General features: G+C 34.1%; 2 protein-coding genes across 4 annotated transcripts in view; both read right to left on the bottom strand.

Annotated features, from left to right (window-relative positions):
• The window catches only part of LOC123566093 (organic cation transporter protein-like), a 40,183-nt gene that overhangs the window by 4,707 nt on the left and 14,927 nt on the right, over positions 1–20,549 (bottom strand). For 2 of the 3 annotated variants that reach the window (XM_045359944.2, XM_045359945.2), the window contains exons 6-10: positions 20,164–20,298; positions 19,650–19,735; positions 19,015–19,135; positions 17,111–17,183; positions 15,720–16,451 (exon numbers count right to left, since the gene is read on the bottom strand). In XM_045359944.2, the coding sequence (XP_045215879.2) occupies positions 16,290–16,451; positions 17,111–17,183; positions 19,015–19,135; positions 19,650–19,735; positions 20,164–20,298 (577 nt within the window). In that variant the 3' untranslated portion in view covers positions 15,720–16,289. Of the gene's footprint in view, positions 1–388; positions 710–15,719; positions 16,452–17,110; positions 17,184–19,014; positions 19,136–19,649; positions 19,736–20,163; positions 20,299–20,549 lie in introns of those variants that run through there. The other variant, XM_053550173.1, reaches the window with a different exon arrangement.
• LOC128559098 (solute carrier family 22 member 6-like) lies at positions 2,139–11,983 on the bottom strand. Its single transcript, XM_053550174.1, has 5 exons — positions 11,894–11,983; positions 11,522–11,680; positions 3,248–3,441; positions 2,681–2,911; positions 2,139–2,358 (listed from the first exon to the last, which is right to left on the bottom strand). The coding sequence occupies exons 2-5, from the start codon at positions 11,658–11,660 to the stop codon at positions 2,161–2,163; spliced, it is 762 nt and encodes a 253-aa protein (XP_053406149.1). The 5' UTR covers positions 11,661–11,680; positions 11,894–11,983; the 3' UTR covers positions 2,139–2,160.

Here is a 20,549-nt window from a genome sequence, read left to right as displayed (position 1 = left end):
TATTCTGTATGAACATAAATCAGAGAAACAGCAAGGAAACTAAGACAGTGTATTCAGTATGAACATAAATCAGAGAAGCAGCAAGGAAACTATGACAGGTTATTGAGTATGAACATAAATCAGAGAAACAGCAAGAAAAATAATACCGTTATATCAGAGAAAATGCAAGGAAAACAATACCAAGTATTCGGCCGGAATATAAATCAGAGAAACAGACAAAAAAATGATACAGGGTATTCGGTTGGAACGTTAATCAGACTATGAATCAAATTTTGAAGAAGGAAGAATTTGTCGAAACTTAACGGTCATATTAAGAACTGAAAATACAGACTAGTTAACCATTTACTTATTTAATAGAAGGAACATATATGAAACATAAATTGCCTACCATGAATACCAAAGAATAAATGTGTCTATTCTGAGAGAAGGATTTTTTAGAATGTCGAGAACAGTATATTTCTCAACCGTCTTGGATGACTGCAATTTGCTGTTATTCGATCTTCCTTTCTCATCTTCCAATGATTCCATCTCCTCACTAGTTAAGTCTGTTTCATGACGTTTTTCGTTGGATAAATTGATGTTTTCCTCAAGTAAATCTTCAAGCTTGCTAAAGTCCACTTCATTTCTTTTTGCTGCTTTCTTAAGAATGACTTTTGCTTCCTTTAACCGACCGTTTGATATTAGCCATCTAACGGACTCTTCCAGCATCCTAATGCCATAAATATATAACAATGTGGTAGAATGGCGACTGTATATTTTGTTTATTACACTTTTATCACTTTCAAAGTTATTCATATTATTGACCTGTATCGCGGTTGAGTAAATAAGGGAGGAAGAGGCAATTCGTTTCATTACTGGATTATTATTTTTTTGAAAAAAGATAACCTACGAAACATAGTTACTGTTTATTGAAGCCATGAGGTAAATGAAAAATGGTTCCGTGTTAGGTATAATAAGATAGTAGAGTGTAATTAACAAAAATATTGTATATTTGTCACAGCTGCCACTCAAACATTTAACAAACTTGAGCGTGTTTAATTCGTATATGATCGTTTGTCATTGAAATAAGCACAAGTGGTGAAATCTAAGATGTTTGACAGATCTTTTAAATTTGACGCTGTTTTAGAACAAAAGTAAATTATCTTAGAGTGGAATTATTAGTTATGAACACATGGAATCAATAGCATCTTATTCCGTGTCATGAAAAAATAAGGTTAAAATACAATGTATATGTGTTTGAACATTCTCACGAACGTCATGTAAACCGTTATCAAAATATTTTGCAATAACATTACTTTGTTATACGCCTGATGGGAGCGGCCTGTGTCCGTCTGTCCGTCCGTCTGTAAGCAATTTCGTGTCCGCTCTGTAACTCTTGAATTCCTTGAAGGATTTCAAAGAAACTCGACACAAATGTTTACCTCATCAAGACGACGTGCAAAGCTTATGTTCTGGAAGGCTTGCTTCAAGGTCAAAGTCACACTTATGGGTCAAAGGTCATATGACTTTGTTTCGTGTCCGCTCTGTAACTCTTGAACTGCTTGAAGGATTTTAAAGAAACTTGGCACAACTGTTCACCACATCAAGACGATTCATACTGATCGGATGGCTCGCTTCAAGGTCAAGGTCACATTTAGGGGCCAAAGGTCATACCTTTGGGCCTATATAGCTCCGCATTGCGATGTTTTTGTTTGTAAACTTCTGACATAACGCCAGAAATATGACATTCCGCCATTCAGTTAAAATGCAAATCCTCTCATCACAACTGAGCTAATGCATGGTTTGAATAGTATTATCATACACAGCACCACTCAGTTAAAGCGCAGATAGATTGGTATTATCTTACTCACCATCGCTAAGCTAAAGCGCAGATAGATTGGTATTATCTTATTCACTACCGCTAAGCTAAAGCGCTGTAGACTGGTATTCTTACTAAACATCGTAAAGCTAAAACGCAGATGGATTGGTATAATTTTACTCACCACCACTACGCAAGTGCAGATTGACTGGTATTATCTTACCACCCCTCAGTTAAAGCGTAGATAGACTGGTATATCTTACTCACCACCGTTAAGCTAAAGCACTAAAGGTCTGGTATTATCTTACACAACATCACTTAGATAAAGAGCAGATAGATTGGCATTGCCTTACTCACCACCGTTAAGCTAAAGCATAGATAGAAAATGCCGCAAATGCTAACTGAAGGTATCGCCAATCGATGTCACGGAATATATAGCCATATGGAGCCAAAAGCATTACACCGAAAGACCAAGTTAACATACTAAGTGGGGCTGTGTGGGCACGGACTTCCACTGGAAATGATTCTAAGGAAAGGGTCCTTCCAGTACACACGATACCCTGAAACAGAAAGAGTACGTTCTGTTTTAATTAAATTTTGATTAACTTACTGAAAAAGCTATTATGCTGTATAAAGAAAACTATGGTAAATGGTTTGAACGTCAAACAAATCACATGTTCAAAAGTATCTTGAATAACAAATTACTTTTAAAAAATTCAATATCGCTGATATTGTTTGGAGTTTAAAAACAAGTACAAAATGTATTGATCTATGGTTACTTATACTTGCAATGAATACAGACGGTACGGAAACGAACTATTGACGATTAGAATAGCGTTTCGTGCAGTTGTCACACATTTATGCCATTTTAAATAATTATACCTGTTGAAATGTGCCAGTAACAAGTCTCAGTGTTAGTAACATGTAAATGTTCTGTGAAAATGCCATGACAATCATCGAGCCCAAAACCCCTATATGAGATATTACATGAACCGTCTTGCGTCCTAGTCTATCGGCCACATGAGACATGGTTAAAGCACCAAGACCTTGTCCGGCAAGCACAAGGGACTGTGCTAGTGCAGCCAGATTTGAACGAGAGCAGACTAAGTTCCACTGAAAAGTATATTAGTTTATCAATGTCCCTCTTCTAACTATATACTATTTAATAGCAAAAACTGCATGGTACTTATTTTACTGATAAGTAGATATTCTCGTTAGGCTTCATGTATATATTGAACTTTACTGAAAGGGTTCTCGCATGGAAAATTGTCATATGACTTGAAGTGTCAGTGAAACGACTTTAAATCCTAGAAACAAGGAATAAGCGATCCTGTTCAGCATTTACTATACTATATCTGAAACAAAATGCATTATTTCATGTCCATTGCAGTAAATCCATCGTCATAGATCAGAAGCGCAATTGCAATTGGAAGTACTAAGTCCCCATACCTCAGATGCGTAAGTATTTTCTTTTGAATATACGTAATTGTCACACGTCCGCTTCTCCAGTAAGATAGATGCATTGCCAGTGTGGTTGTAAACATCGTAATGACATGCGTGTGGCTTGAACGTAACATTCCAAACTGCTGATGTTTCATTACTATCCACTGTGGGCACTTCACACTCGTATTCAGGTATGTATCCTTTGGATAAATAGTTAATTAGCTATCTAGAAATATCGCAAGATTCTTTCATATAATCGCAAGCAAAAAATGTAATAAAACTTAATTAAAACTCCTCATGGACACATAGTGAGACAAGAAACATTTTTCAGTCACTAGGGAGTAAAGCAGAATTGTAAATGCGTAGAAAAAATTGCTGCTGACTATTTATGTTTCAAAATATCGATTTGTGCTACACATGTATACTTCGAAAAACAGCTAATCAAGTACTTTACAGACAGTTTTAGAAGATTTTATTATATATGATAGAGACTCAGTTTGATCGAGTCTGTTCATGAGAGGTAATGAAAAGTGAAACACACCTCGCGCCCCAATAGCACCAGCTTATGTGGATTTCAATCGTAGTGAAATTAAATGTATTTCATGATCCCAAAGGACCAGAAAATATAACAACACAGTGTCGAAACACGGGGAGACTTTTTACAGCCACCACACGGCATAAAAGACTGATATTGTGGTTGTTAATCACTTCTTTATGAAGATCCTTTGGAAGCATAGAACGCAACTGTTACAGGACGAGAAAAGTGTGCAGTCCGTCCGAGGCTCGAAACCGGAACCACTTGCTTACAGGGCGTGTGCTCTACCGACTGAGCTTACCGGCTGCCTGACACATATTCTCCACTAACATGACCACGTCCGTACCGTGACACAACCAAGCATAATAGTAGGAGACTCAGTATGATTGAATCTGTTAATGAGAGATTATGAAAAGTGCAACACTCCTCACGCACCCTAACTAACACAGGCTTATAGAGCGAAATTCTTTAGTAGTAAAAATAAATGTACTCCATGAAGTTATACTCAAATTGGTGGTCTTCAATTTTTTCAAATGTGTCTGGCGAGTGGATTTCTTTTCCTTGTGAGATAAGCCCAGATGACATTAATTCGTCAGTTGTTGACTGCATTTTGGAGTTTATTCATAAACACTTCTAAAGCACAGTACTAGAAAACAAATGTGATGTAGTATAACACCTTTTAAAAATGTGGCATTATAATGTATATTCAAAGTAGCAATGTTTTACCTTGATATAATAGGAGCGTTTTTATTTCATTTTCATAGTCATACGTGCGTCAGTGATGCAATCAAACTAACTATATCATATTTGCCCTAGCTGTGGAAAGAAAATAATTAAATATTAAAAATCGTTTGAATACATTTGCTGCTTTCTATCACTTGTTTCTAACTTTCTATCTCTACATACATATGTTAAAGAACATTTCGACAAAAACTTGATATCCGCCGGAATGTATCAACAATATATTTTATCAGAACGGATATGGCTTATAAAGTTTGATCAAAAAGTATATGTTCTCAATGAAAATTTTTTTTCTTTTCTTTCAAATCCAGAGCGCATCATTATATAGTTTATTTTAAACTCTAATTTTAAATGCAGAAAATTATCGTCGAATATAACTAACTTGACTGCATATATACACTGCCTATGTTCGCGTACAAACAGTCATATGGTAAAAACACGGGAACATTCTTGAACTCTTTGACCGATCAACAACCTGGAGGCGAAAGTAACCTTGCAGCTGCTAGTGCAGGAGGTGGTGCCTTTGCAGGTAGCGGTTTGTTTCTGGACAAAAGAGAACAACTAGAACTGCTGCGAATACTTCTTTGGAAGGGTTTACAGGTGAGAACCGGTTTTTATAAGATTATAAGACATGTAATAAAAGCGAAATCAAGGAGGAATTTGATGGGTTTAGAGACTGAAGTTATAACTGAAATTGAAAAAAGAAGAGAAACATACATTTTCGGCAATAATTGTTGTGTGTTTTTTTAATAAAGTCGGTTTACGGGTACGAAATTTTCTCTTCTGTTCATAAGTCATGTCACAAGGAAAGTACAACAAATCAACGAAAAGTGTTACATGTGAATTGAATAGTTCACATGTTTATTTCAATGTAAAATTCTCTAAAATTGTCTAAATCTCGTCTCTTTTGTAATTTGTTATCTATTCAGGACAGCTCTTGTTTATTTAAGAAATAATGTATAGAAAACCCGTGTATTAACGTTACGTCCGCGGAATAATTTCTCGATGGCTTATCCCGAGTGAATAATACTGGCGACGTATAACCGATTTTGAGTGTATTAATTTAGGTAAAACACTATTTTGTTATACATTATTTCGATTCTAATATGCCCTAAATCTAAAACAGTAGATAAAATATAGTAGCGCTCTTTCTTGGTCGCAACAAAAACATTGACGTAATCTCACATTAACCTGACGTCATTTTAACGTTAGCATTTTCTACAGATACAAGCATATTAGAATGAATTATAAACTGGTATATTTTGTACATCAGTAATAATAGTCTCGTTTTAAGTGTTGAAATTGTTATCTTTTTCCGAGTTAAAGATAACCGGGCCTGTAAAACTGTTCATTAAAATCTCTTTGAAAGCATGGAGCACCACCGAGCAAAATAACAACAAACTCTGTTTGATTGAGGTTCTATGCAAAACGGACTGCACATACTTATGAAGATCGAACAACAAGAACTTTCCACTGTTTTTGAAACGTTTACATGTTTTGATTTCCTATGAAATTAATGCGTTGTTTTAAATGAATATTTAGCAGGTGTGCATGACAACTTATTTTCTTTTCAGAATTGTTACTATGTACACTAGATAATTAATTTATGTATATGACTTTTGAAAGTTAACACATGTTTAACTTGAAATTACAAATTTCATATAGTCAAGATAGTCTGCCTATATATCCAGAAAAGTGGCCTAGAAATTGCCTTTGATGGCATTTTTTGTTAATGCCTGACAGCCATGTTCATTGTTAACTTTATAGAAATTGGAAAAGTTTCAGGGGGGCTGTCGCCTTCTAGGGTTCATAGTAAGGTCACAGCACAAGGTCAAAGGTCAATAAGTGCATATTTGTTATAAACGTCAGATTTTCGCCATTTTTGCTACCTTTTAATATAAATTTGTAATTTTCCGGTGATAATTATGAATTTTAGAAGTAAATAAATTACTTCGTGTAGATTTATTGCATTTGAGACTGGCAAAATTCAAAACGACTAGAGTTATTTCTATAGAATGAGCTTAATTTTTCGTACGCTCTGATATTTTGTTCATTTATAAAAGCTATCTTTTTCATGTTTGATATTCTAAAACTTCCATTTTCAGGCTTACACTTTTTAAAAAGGCTATTTGATTGCCAATATGATTGTCTGTATGAACAGTACAGGTAGAAAAATTCTATGGCGCGTATTATAAGACTGGTACAGTTAAACTTCGTTTGCTCGAATTAGGATTATTCGCGTACTACTCTTGGCTCGAACTCATTGTCAGGTCTATATAATGTGTACTTCACGTTGGCTTGTACTACTGATATCTCGAACACATTTTGCTTGTCCCTTCGAGCACTAGCGAACATAGTTTGACTGTAATACTGAACTATTGACAGATCTCAAGATTCTTTCGGAAGCATAGAACTCAAGGACGAAAAATAGCAAACTCAGTTTCATTAAGTCTGTTTGTGAGATAGTATGAAATGTGCAAATTCTCTCAAGCATTACCTAAAATGGTCTATCTTGTCAATTAAAAATCTGTTCCAGTGGTTTACGCATGTGCTGTAGTAATTTCAGGAATGCGTAAGCGTTTAGAAATACCATCTATGTACAAAAAGTAAGTGATATTAAAAGTTGAATATAGATATTAGATAACCGCAAATGTTATGTTGTTTTTATTTTCATTTCATTAGCATGAAAATGGTACTCATCATATTTTAGAATCAGCTAAAAAATATTTCTTTGCACATTAACATTAGGCTATTATAAGGACTGGTAACCGCTCTTCAAGTGTTTTCAATATCTACAATTTTGTAACTACCAGTGTTGTTTATGTTGGTTCTATCAATGTCACACTCAAAAAGGCTTAATAATTGTCAGTGAATTTGAAAGTATATCGAATATTATTAGTATTATCTTTATGACTCTGAATATAGGGGTAAGCATGTTTGTTTGCCTGTTACAACGCCTTTATATTTCCGAGTATTTGGTTGGTGATAGAACCGGGTAGAGCAAACTTACCAATGTATCACAAAGGAATCTGATGTTATAAAATGAAACAAATGGGAGCACAAGCTATAGACGTCTTAGCCTGACATATTCAATCGACAGTATTTGTTTATTATAAATCCATCGTTTTGAATTTCAAATCTCTTCTTCATGCTCAGTCTTCTCATCATGAAGAAAGTTCTTTTTACACATTGTATATCTCTAAGTTACTATCGAACGGCCATAATTCATCATTTTGATTAGCTGAAACATCATCTGTCAGTAATCATGAAGATATCGAAAGGTATATTTTCAATATTTCACTGATTTCTACCTTAATGTTACTATTATAATAAATCTAAAGCAACCTTTCTGATGTTTTTATATCTTTATTTTTACATTTCAATTTGTAAAACATATGAATGACTAATGTTTCAGTGTCAAGATACTAGCTTTCTTTTCACAATGTAATCAAAGACATCCTGTCTGAAACCAAGTGTCAGAAGTGTAAATTGTTATGATCTGATTCGTTTTCAACTGTTGTTTTGAACAGGAAGTGAGAGTGTTGAAGCAAAGCCAAAAATTATAAGATTCGAAAAAAGAAATAGCGTGCTGAATTTTTAGAATAAAATAATGCAAATATCGCATTAAGAGCTTCGTTAATAGTTCTTGAAATGTTCTACTTTATTAAATTACAAATACATAAAATATGATGATAAATGTCTGACTGTTAGTAAAAAAGGAAACAAATTACAGCAAATCAAAGACATTGTGTAGAGAGTAACTAGTTGATTTCCTACAGATCTGTTCTGTTTTGTTTATTACCGTACATGTTGTGTGTATTGTGACCTATATTTCAGTTATTCCTCTAAAATGGTCCTATTTAACAATCACCGCGTGGACAAATTAACATAAATATATATCATATAATGAATTATCACCAGTATTGAAATGATTACTTTAGAAGCTGGAGAAGCATTCCATATATGTAAATTTTACTTTTAACAGCATCTCAATCATGTAACGGCGGTCAATTAACCTAATCAGTGTTTCTGGAGTCTCTACAAGTATTAGCCTTTTCCCCGCAAGTAACTGCTAACTTTTCCATATGATTCAGAAGTGGAGGACGAAATTACTCCTTACAATGTCTATTATCAAATTATCATGGAGAACAAACACCTCTCCTTGGGATCAAACTTACGACCCCGCGATCCCTAGATCTGCGTTCTCCTTATTGAGCTAAAATACTTGGTTGCATTCATGACAGTAAAGTGTTTTTAACTGTTTATGTGAGAATTTTTATATATATTTATATGTAATTCATTTTCGTTGTAGTCTTCCTCCTCAAAACCAAACTCATTTTTTCCTTTCGCACACATTTATCAAAAGGTGTACAGTATGTAAATAATCTTTTGATAGTCAGTTCAAAGCTTAAATTCAAATTTTATTGCTACCTGACTTTTGTTTTTATCTTTGCCAAAATTTGACAGATTTGAATGAAAATTGGACATATTGTTTAATGACCAGTTCAGTTAAATAAACATAACAGCGATATCAACTGTGCATACATTCATTGAGCCATAAGACAGTTCAAATAAGGTAACCTAAAAATAAAACGTCACAGAATGGATGCTACTGCCATCTGCAGTATTAAACAATTTTGTCATTAACTGGTGTCATTAATGACATCACAAACCTGATATAAAATTAACATGTTCATGTTGAAAATATTGACGGATGTTCTATTTCAACTAAACATTGTTGAACATTCAGAATATGATACCTTGAATTTCTGCCGTGACGAATTTACTAATTATGTGACTTTTAATTTAAGGGTTACCTTAATGTTACCCTTAGGGTTAAATGAATATAATTCAGGCTATGATGTTATTATGATAAAATTATTTATTTTATGTGTTATTATGATACAATAATCATTAAACATTGTGCAGAACATCATTCAAATCTGTCAAAATTTGGCGACAAAAGAAAAAAAACAGGTGTGGAGTTAGAAAAGTTGTTGAGTTTATTATTAATAAATGCACTATTTTGCTTCCTTTAGTACCTTAGAAGTCATTTTCAGAAGTTCATTTTTGACCTTGACATGTCTGTGACCTTGAAATTACATTAAAATAACCCTTGGATACGACAGTACCAAAAATATTTTTGCAGTTGATCTACATATATAGATTGGCAAACATGTCAAGTATAACACACTTTGCCATCGTATGCCACTTTTCCTAGATATAATTATATTATTCTATATAATATATATATATTATGTATATATATTTTTTATATTATCATCAGTTTTATTTACAAAATACTAAAGAGCGTTGAAAAACAATATTTAAACCAATCTAGATGTTTTATGAAAATAAAACGAGTGAACAGCGGTATAGTTTATCTGTAAATGTACTCATTTGACCTTTGACCCCATTATACTGTAATGAGGAACCCCATAAGGCGACAGCCCCTTTTAAATTTAATGTTTGATCCTAAGGAACACTTTTATGATAATATCCGCGCATTAACAAAAAATGCCATCATAAGTCACATTTTCCTCAGATATTGGCAGACTAAGATTGTATTTATACATACTAGTACATAGAATTAAGTGGCTAAAATAATTTACTTTGCTAATATTTTGTGTATATAATAGCCTACTTATCCTACATATCCGTTATTCGGTAGCCTAGAGGTAAAGTGTCCGCTTCGAGTGCGGGAGGTCGTGGGTTCGATCCCCGGCGCGTCATATCAAAGACGTAAAAAATTGGTACTAGCAGCTTCCTCGCTTGGTGCTCAGCATTAAGGGGATAGTGCTAGGACTTGTCAGTTCGGTGTCAGTATAATGTGACTGGGTGGGGTATCATGCCACGTGTCTACGGCGTGATATTCCAGTAAGGCAGCACTATAAAGTTAGGCATTGTGTTCACTGCTACAAGTAGACAGCGTCGTTTATATGACTGAAAAATTGTTGAAAAAGACGTTAAACCCGAACACACACACACACACACACACACACACACACACACACACACACATGTCCGTTATTGTCTGCAGGTGTATTTATATTTGTAATCTTCAAATATATGGGGAATAATAAATAAATAAATAATCGCAAGTTTTTAATTCACAATTATTTTCAGAATTGAACTTATTATATTACATTGATAGTTTTTAAATTTCTTACAGGTCGGCTCATATATTTCAAATTTCCAAGTTTATTTTTCTCAAAAACTGCATCATATGCCCTTACATCATCTTCATAAAAGAACATGATACATGCAACGCCAATTACAAAGTATGTCCAAAGTAAATCCATGCATGCATTCGCTATGCATATCTTGAATGGCTTGTCCGTATATATTAAACGACAATCTACATCTTAATAAGTCTTTAAAAGAAATATTAATTTTCTGGAATAATAACGATTTTTTTCCAGTATACTATTCATTACTTTTACATAATTCAATCCATGTCAATGCACCCGTAGAGTTTGCACAGTCATACGCTTATCCCTACAATTTAACCTTTAAAGTCGTTTCAGTATTTCAATGCATTTCTAAAAAGAATATATTGCATTGTTTGTGACGGTCTTCAAGTTGGATGGTTATATTCTATAAAAATATATTTCACTTTTGTTGTGTTTTGTTTCATTTCCGTGTTTTTCCGTGTTTTTCATTTTTCTTGTTCTTACGAATTCATTTACATTTTGTATATAAACAAGTACAAATAAGGCCCAATGCAAGAAAACCTTGGCTTAATATGTCAACATCTATAAATAAGGAATTAACTAACTTATTCGAGAGATATCAGAAAAATTAGATGTCGTTATAAATACTCATTTATCTATATTACTACCTCCTCGTTTCTGTTTTGAGAAATACAAAATGCTTAAAATGAAATACTTTGAAACCTTACGTAGTACCATGCTCAACGACAGCTTAAAATGATGGATAATAAAGAAGACATTTTTTGTGTCACGTATTTTTCTATTGGAAATTTGTTAATTTTAACTACTCACCAGTAAAAACTGCACTTAATATCGCAAAGGCTGCCGGTATGTAATCAACCAGAATAAGAACAAGTTGTCCAATTTGAAATTTTCCCCATGGTTTAAGCACCCGCCATATATCGTCGAACTCATGAGCCCTGTGATGCATTTTTTACATTCAAAGGCTCTCTGTCAGAAATGAACGTACATATAGAACTCGAAAAGACAACTACATGTAATATTAATTTGAATCCGACCTAAGGTTTAAATCAACCATACCTCAAATGGTACATTAACATATCAAAACTCGTAAATAAGTATTATTTAAGTCAATTTTGTTATTAGAAATAATTGAATAAATAATTATTCTAAAATGTTTGCTGTATAACGAAAAGGTATTACCTTTATTTTATATTCTTAAACTAAGTCCTTGAATAGTGAATACATTACGGTGAATTTGCCATATGTCAATGTAAGGTCGCTTTCCTCAAAACATCTATAAACAAGGTTAATCATTTTTATTAATGCAAAAGCATACCTGCTGTGACAATTGGTGCTTTATGTTGACGACAATATGTAAAAACAATGCAATTCCTAATATAACCAAGAGATTTAAATGAAACTTCAAATATAGATAGATATCAGTGAGAGGGCATGCAGAGCTTAAGACCTATGGCTCTATATCCAAGCTATAGAGTTTTTCAAGCATACCTACTAAGATACTGAAGAGAAACAAATGAAACTTGATATACAGATAGATACCAATATGATGGTGTCCACAGCTAAGCAACTATAGCCTTTTCAAATATTTTATTCAAATTATTTCCCTAAAATATTTATAAATATTTATCAAAGACAGGGCAGTACGCACAAATTTCCACATAAAACCTTGTGAGCGATATTTAATGCTCAATACACAGCTAGGCTATATTTAAACGTTCAATATGATGCATCAAGTAGTCTCGATATACTGAACATGGACGATCTTCATACACTTATCTAATAAATTAAAACTTAACAAAACTCATTTTTCGGATTTAGGAAAAATCATTGTTGGACTTGCATGTATACATTTCAGTTGAAATTTACAAGAAAAATATATGATAAAAATGGGATTCCATCTTGGACGCTATTATGCAGACACACTTAGATATCCACCGTGCAACATCCTACGAGGTCTAGATGTTACAACATCCGTTTTACAAGAATTTGCAATAAAGTAGAAGAATTCCTAACATACTGTATCACATAAAAAAGTTGTTACAAAAAGAATACTCATAAAACTTGAATATGGAATTACGAAGACCATCAGATTATACAAATGAGCATATACAACATTTGAAGATTGTATGGTACATGGTACAACCAAACGTCTCTGAGGTTTTGTAAAAGGTTTACGCAATGGTACTTGCGGCATTGCTCCATAAAGAGAAAATAGTGTTTTAAAATCTATCGCCAAGGATAAGTCTGAAATCTTAAATAGACAATTTTCTTCTGTTTTCACAGATGATCCAGGCCATGATTTACCAAACCTTGGACCTAGCCCATTTGCAAGCATGCCTAAAATATATGTAACAGAAAATGATGTTAGAAAGATTCTTGAAAACTGAAATCCACGCAGAGCAGCAGGTCCAGATCATATTAAACCTAGAATTTTTAAAGAATGTGCAAATGGGATGGCACCAATTTTCGCTATCATTTTCTTAACCTCTGAGTGGTCCGAGGCTAATGTAACGCCTAGTTTTAAAAAAGGAGAAAAAAATCAAGCTTCAAACTAACAGTCAGTTTCCTCTTAAAGATCCAGACAGTTCTCACAAAATCACTTAATTCAAAATAGATACTCTTTGTTTTTACTAAGAGTAAATATGAAATAGAATTCAAGTGAGATCGCTATATCTAAATGAACGTAAGGGTCTCTAACAGTTTTGTATGATATCAATCTTTTCCTTTTGAAGTGTTTATAAATTGGCCAATATTTCCGATTACATAACAAGTATAAGATTCGAATTCATTTTAGCCAAAAGGACATTTAAAATATTAAACGCGTGACAACTATAGTATTAATTTCGGACAAATGCATGTTTTAATTTTGAGAAAGTAATGGATTTTTATAACAGTAAATTAAACAAATACAACATATGAACCTGCGACAAGGTATGTGAATGTATTTAAGATGTCTTAGCCGAATAAACCTCTAAAAGTGAGAGTGCAATTTCGAATATACAGACTTTAAAACAGTATATTTCTGTCACGGCAGCTGTGTAGCCCGTCATTTCTTACGGGATCAAATGATGTAACCTTTGAAAAAACAAAGAAACATTTAAAGAAGAGACGTCCAGAGAGTTAACGTTAAAACTGGCTTCTACGTGTAGCTTTTAAGTTTAGCTTTATTTTATAGTCTCAAAGCCTTGGAATAATTGTTCATAATAATTGGGCAGTGTTGCATTTTCCATTACTGCTCATGAACAGACTCAATCAAACCGAGTCTGCAATTTTCACTGTTTGCCTTGTTTTTGGTGCTTCCGAGGGATCTACTTTCCAGATTTTATTTACTTCACAACAGCGGGTGTTAAGTGCTGTGTGGCGGCCGTAAAAAGGTCGCCCCGACTTCATCTCAGTGTTGTTATATTTTCTGGTCCTTCGGGATCATTGATTTCAACTCATTTAGATTTGAAGATTGAATACTTCTTAAGCCGGTGCTAGGGGGCGTGGGCAGTGTTGCATTTTCCATTACTGCTCATGAACAGACTCAATCAAACCGAGTCTGCAATTTTCGCTGTTTGCCTTGTTTTCGGTGCTTCCGAGGGATCTACTTTCCAGATTTTATTTACTTCACAACAGCGGGTTTTAAGTGCTGTGTGGCGGCCGAAAAAAGGGTCGCCCCGACTTCATCTCAGTTTGTTATTTTTCTGTCCTTCGGGATCATTGATTTCAACCCTCATTTAGATTTGAAGATTGAATACTGCTTAACCCGGGTGCTAGGGGCGGGGGCAGTGTTGCATTTCCATTACGCCCCATGAACAACTCAATCAAACCGATCTGCAATTTTCACTGTTTGCCTGTTTCGGGCTTCCTAGGGATCTACTTTCCAATTTTATTCATAGATCCCTTAAACATTCTTGTTTCTCCTCTATATATATACAATGTACATGATTCAATTTTTCTTGACGAAAGTTAGTATTGGATATTTGTTATTATAGATACTTATGGATATCTCTCTTTTGTCATATTATTTCGACCCTGGAGCTGTGACGTAGTTTTGGACATGCGCATTAGTTATTGAAAGTAGATTTCGATTGGATATAAGAATGGTCACGTATGGTTGTTACGTACGCATGCGCCAACGTGCTAATTTTTGTTTACGCATTTTGAGTCGCCATTTTGAAACTACTGTTTGTAAACTCTGTGTAATTCAAGAAAACGTTGATCAGAAGTCATTAGGTATGTATTTTATATTGGTATAACAACTTAATGTCTTGGTTTAACATGTAGCTGTTTATTGATATGCTTATTATAGTGGACTGGTGTAGATATATGTTTGAAAGATGTGTGCGGAGCATGTGCCATGACCTGATGACGTAAGTATATGTGGTAAAGTTTTGGTAGGTTATATGTTTTTATTTTATTTCTTTTGTATTCTTTATGTGCTCCTGGAAAAAGTTTAGTTAGTGGCTATTTTTAGATGTGTTAAGATCGATAATATATGTATATAATGTTGACCTACTTTTGCCAAGTAAGTTGTTTATGTACCACGTGATGTGTAATAGCCAATCAGAAAGAGTCAGATTAAATGACTGAATGTTCTGTTAGTTTTCTTTTTTGAAAGAAAAGTGTTCGAAAATCCAGACGGATACGCAAATTTAAGTGCGTGAAAAGATGTTTAGTTGTAATGTTATTTCCATTTTTTTTTTTTTTTTTGGAACTGGCTGTATAAGTAGTAGAAAGTATTTGTACGTTAGCGATTGATTATGATGCAGCTGAAAAGCGGCGCTGAAATGGAAACATGTTGATTCGGACTATGGCTGATTCGGCCCAGGCCGATGTTAAGTTTGCGTACCACCCCAAATATTTTCATAGTCCATTGAGATATTGCAGGGTTTTTTCTCACCAATTTACGAACATGACCCATACCCCTGGGACTGGGAATTTTCGCGGCATTTTTGCCAAATTGGGAAAAAGTACAAATTTCAATATCTATTCTTGTTAAAGCCAAAATGAACACAATTGCTGATTTTTATGTTTAATTAACTGTAACTCAGTGTGATAAGATTTACAGATCAATTTCACAGACTTTCATATTCTTGTTTAATATAGAAGAGACACCATCGTTTCGTTTTGTCTTTAGACTGACAAACCAAAACGAAACATCTTTATTTGTTTCCTCTTATTTTCTTGTGCCACATGTTATTTAAGAAATAATATCATATATCCCAAACAGTGATATGTCGTTGAAATCACTGTTTGGAGTTCAGATGCGAAAGAATAATACCACGAGGGCGATTATAACACGTTATCAAGGATTATTATGTACATCCTTTACGATATCCACGAAATATTTGCCTGTTTTATATGTGTTTCTTATCCAGCGTGCCACTTTGACGTTTGACACTATGAAGTAATAATTGTGACGTGTAAACAGTGAACTGGTGCATAATAACACAATTTTCAGTCTTCTTTGTTGAATAGGAAGTCGGGTTATGTTAGAATAGTAATAAGCAGATTCACTCTGCTTTGAATGTTTACTATTTTTTTACATGTTTGTGGTTAATTTAAAGTGTCGCAACAACTAATGTATGATTTATTCTTTCGACGTCCGTTGTTTTGTGTCCCATTTGTCAAAGTCCTCAATGGTTGTAGGAAGCTCATGTCTAGCACTCTCTGGAAGTCTCAGAGCAAGAATAACTACCAACAGACACATGCCACCAAATATTGCACCTGGTATCCACAACGATATCAGCGCCTTGAAGCAAAATAAGATAATAGTTATTTACTAAAGTAATCAATTCCGAGACAAGACTGACCGAGCTACGTATGTATTCATTTTTGTCTGCTTCGAAGTTGCTAGCATGGCTGCTTGCTGTATCATATATACTTTAATACAATATCATAGTTCTTGGATTCAACATTTTCACTTTAAATTTTAAAGTTAAAGTTATATTGAAATCGACCTACTTGTGGCCGTGTCACTGAGTACGGATAAGGAAGTTTTGCTGCGCCTACGATTTTTAAGCATACTATTTATGGTTGGAAACGGCGAAAATTAAACGTTAACACAAAACACATAACGAATATTGACATTAAAAGCGTATGAAAATTCTTATCAAAATGCTCTTGAAAGTCTACCTATTTAGAATTCGTGACAATTCATTAAAGTTGCTAGTGATCAGTCAGCATTGATTCTCCTGAAACAAGCTAAACACTTTTTGTTTCTCAATCTACTTGTATGTAGTGATCTTTTTTCTGGTGATACAAACTTTGCCATTGCGGCTGAGATATTCACTTCCAAAGGAAAAAATAATTTATAAATACAAACAGAGAAAAGTTAAACTTGATCGTTGCAATAGTTGTACAATGTACAACAGTTGATAAGAAGATGCTTAAAAAAATTACAAGGCTTACCAAGTTACTAGCGAATGGGGCCAGCAAGGCACCAATCCTTGATATGGATGAAGCAATTCCAAGACCACTGTTCCTAAAATGAGAGAAAAAATTATGATGAAGTAAAGAAATGAATAAATTATTTTTGTCGTTTTGATTTTTATATATGATAAACAAAATAGTTAACATGTCTTTTGCCACCAGCATAAGAATTACCGAGTATACTGTTCTGAAAGTAAAGATACAACAAGCCCTCCCGCTTAGCTCAGTAGTAAGAGCGTTGGTCTACGATCTCGGGTCGCGAGTTCGATCCTGGGGCGGGCTAAGTTCTCCGTGACTATTTGATAAAGGGCTTTGTGTCTAAATCATTAGACCTCCACCTCTGATTCATGTGGGGAAGTTGGCGGTTACTTGCGGAGAACAGGTTTTTACTGGTACAGAATCCAGGAATACTGCCCACCGTAACATGACTGAAATACTGTTGAAAAACGGCGTTAAATCCAAAACAAACAAACAAAGATACAACAGAACAACATGTTGATAACAACATGTCAAAATGTCAACAGAAAAAAAAATCATTTTACTGCCATGCGCCGTTTTATCTAAGTCACAAATAGACATAAAAGGTGTGTTGAATACATTTGCGCAGATTTTGATTCTTTACTAGAAAATTGTTAAATATCATGCAAACATCAAATTATCTTAATAAGAGGGTACGACAACGACGTTGTTATTAATTCATTTTCTTCCCTCATAACGTTTATTGCTATTTTGTAAATTCTAGTGTATTTTGAAGCATTTCAAACAATTGATTGTAGTCGTCAAATGAACATGATGTCACTGTTTTTTTTTCCAATTTAAAATATTATCAGCCACATACTGTTCTAAGCGTGCGTAAAATGTCAAGAAAGTACTTTCAGACTTTTTTTTAGATATTGGCAAAATAACAAATGGCAGGTTAGCTGTTTTGTTCAAAATAGATTCAATATTATTTTAGTCATGTTAACTAATTCCTGGATTCCATACCAGTCCCAGCTGGTTTTCTACAAGCAGTCGACCCAGAGCGGAGGGACCGTTAAATGAGTTCAGATAAACGGGTATGTTTTAATACTGTTGTACATACGAATTATTGCAAATACATTACCTAATATGGCAGTCGAAAACGACCATTCCTCTAAACTATCGTTAATTTCATAAAATGTTGAAATTAGAGGTATTTGTCAGAAAATTTCTAAACCAACCACAATAAATTTCCCTTGGTTGGTATTTGCATCTTTGCTTAATATACTCCTACCGTATCATAATAGATAAACATGCATCCTCTCCTTGTTCATTTCAACCGTAGGTGAAATAGAGACTATATTGCAGATACAACAACATTACATGGTGTTTTCTTAACTACTGAGTCTTTTAGGAGCCAGTAAAATTAGCCAGTATGTTTTAGAAGTTCCAAGGTAATACTGATTTGTACAAATGTATATATTTTTAAAGTCATAGGTATGGTGATTGCTCCAAAGCAATGTTTAAGGATAACTGTCTTGTTCCATGACAGATGAAAATTAGTTTTGGAAATTTTTCGATGTTTAGTATATTTATTTTTTTAACGAAGTATCAGATAAATCGTGGTTTTATTTGGTCAATATTTGATACTATGCAACAAATGTATATGTAGGCTGATAACTCAAGAATGCTTGGGCCTAGGATCATGAAGTTGATAGGGAGGATGGTCATGACCAGCAGGTATTACTATCAATGAAGTCGTCAAAGAGAACATTTACCCCGTCAGTGATAGGACCGTCGATCTCTCGATTAATTGCACATAACGTTTTACTTAGAAGAAGTAAGGGATAGTTACAATGTTACGTGTTCTTTTAAGCTGTTGAACAAACAAAAAGTGGCGCAGTTAGGAAATGTCGAGAGCTTACCTATAATTGGTGGGATATATTTCTGGAGTATACAAGAAGACAGTGCTGAATCCGCCCGTAATTCCCGCCTTCCCGAGTAATGAAAATAGTGTTGCTATTGCAGCAGCAACGCTGTTTCCTTCTACAATGCGTATTAAACATAATTAATAATTCTGTTTCACCATAGGTACAATAGGTATTAGATGCGAAGTTATTTAACTGTAAAATGAAGTTGCCAGAACATACCGGGGCGTCAATGTCCGTGTGTTTAGGGCCGCTGATTTCGAATCACCTGTCTCGTACCGTGTTGGTTCGAAACCTCGCTTGGCGTGTACAATTCTTTTATGTGAGGAAGCAATCAAGCTAGCTTACGAAAGGCCTGTTGTTCTACCCATAAGCTCATCCCTGCCTTAAATTGTGTATGGAGGGACATATGACGACTTCCTCAGGTTCTGCTGATAGCTGGAACCTCGCTATAAAAACCGTAAGACCTAAAACGTGTCGTGTGACTTAAAATCCAACAAAATACTAGAATATATCCAACTTAAATTTTTTAATGACATTCCTGCAAATGTTACTTATGTTATCCGCAGACTTATTCCTTAGAGAAAGGAGTATATAAACATATATCTGGTAACAGCTTTTTTCAACCTTACCAAGGACAGTAAGCAAGACTGTTGAAACAACTAGAGAAATCCCTGCTAATGCATACCATAAGATCATAGTCTTCTTTCGTCCTAATCTAGAAAAATGAAAAGCATATCAAAAGTAAAACATCTAGAAAAAAAATCGAAAGAGTTTATTATGTAAAGTCGTTATTTCAAGAAATGACCTTGACATTAAAAAATCCTTACAAATCTACAGGTTTGTTATGTAATGTATTTAAATCGGGAAACGAAATTGACATTTAAAAATCCTAACAAAATTACAAATTCATTATGTAAAGTCTTTAATTCAGAAAACGAACTTGACGTTAAACATCCAAGCAAAATGAAATGTTTGTTTTCTAACAATAGCACATTTTCACGATTTTCTTTCGCACACATCTTGCAAGTTCATATATGTATTTCTTCAAGTCCGGATGATTCGTAAAAGGTAAAACTTTTCCGGATATAAACTGCAAACTTGTAAAACGCATATCTAAAATATAGAAGACAATGAAACTTCAACCTATTGTAAAGAAAGAAGCAAACTAAATGTGGAGGAAATTCCATAACACCACTCAAGAAGAAGTTCAGGAATCGATCCCCAGCAAGATGGGTTGACACAAGTGTGAGGCCATAATACACCCCAGCCGCTACTATCCTAGAGTAAAATCAACACAAAATTGCAGACAATATATAAAAAAAATCAGAGAAACAGCCAGGAAACTAAAACAGAGTATACAATATGAACATAAATCAGAGAAACAGCAAGGAAAATAATACCAATTTAAATATTCGGCTTGACTATGAATCACTTTACGAAGAAGGAAGAATCTGTCGAAACTTTACTTGATATTTTTCAAAGACATAAGAACTGAAAATACAGACTAGTTAACCATTTACGAAAGGTGA

The sequence above is a fragment of the Mercenaria mercenaria genome, chromosome 8, assembly GCF_021730395.1.
Source record: "Mercenaria mercenaria strain notata chromosome 8, MADL_Memer_1, whole genome shotgun sequence".
Lineage (NCBI taxonomy): Eukaryota > Metazoa > Mollusca > Bivalvia > Venerida > Veneridae > Mercenaria > Mercenaria mercenaria.
This window is presented reverse-complemented; position numbering and strand designations above follow the sequence as displayed.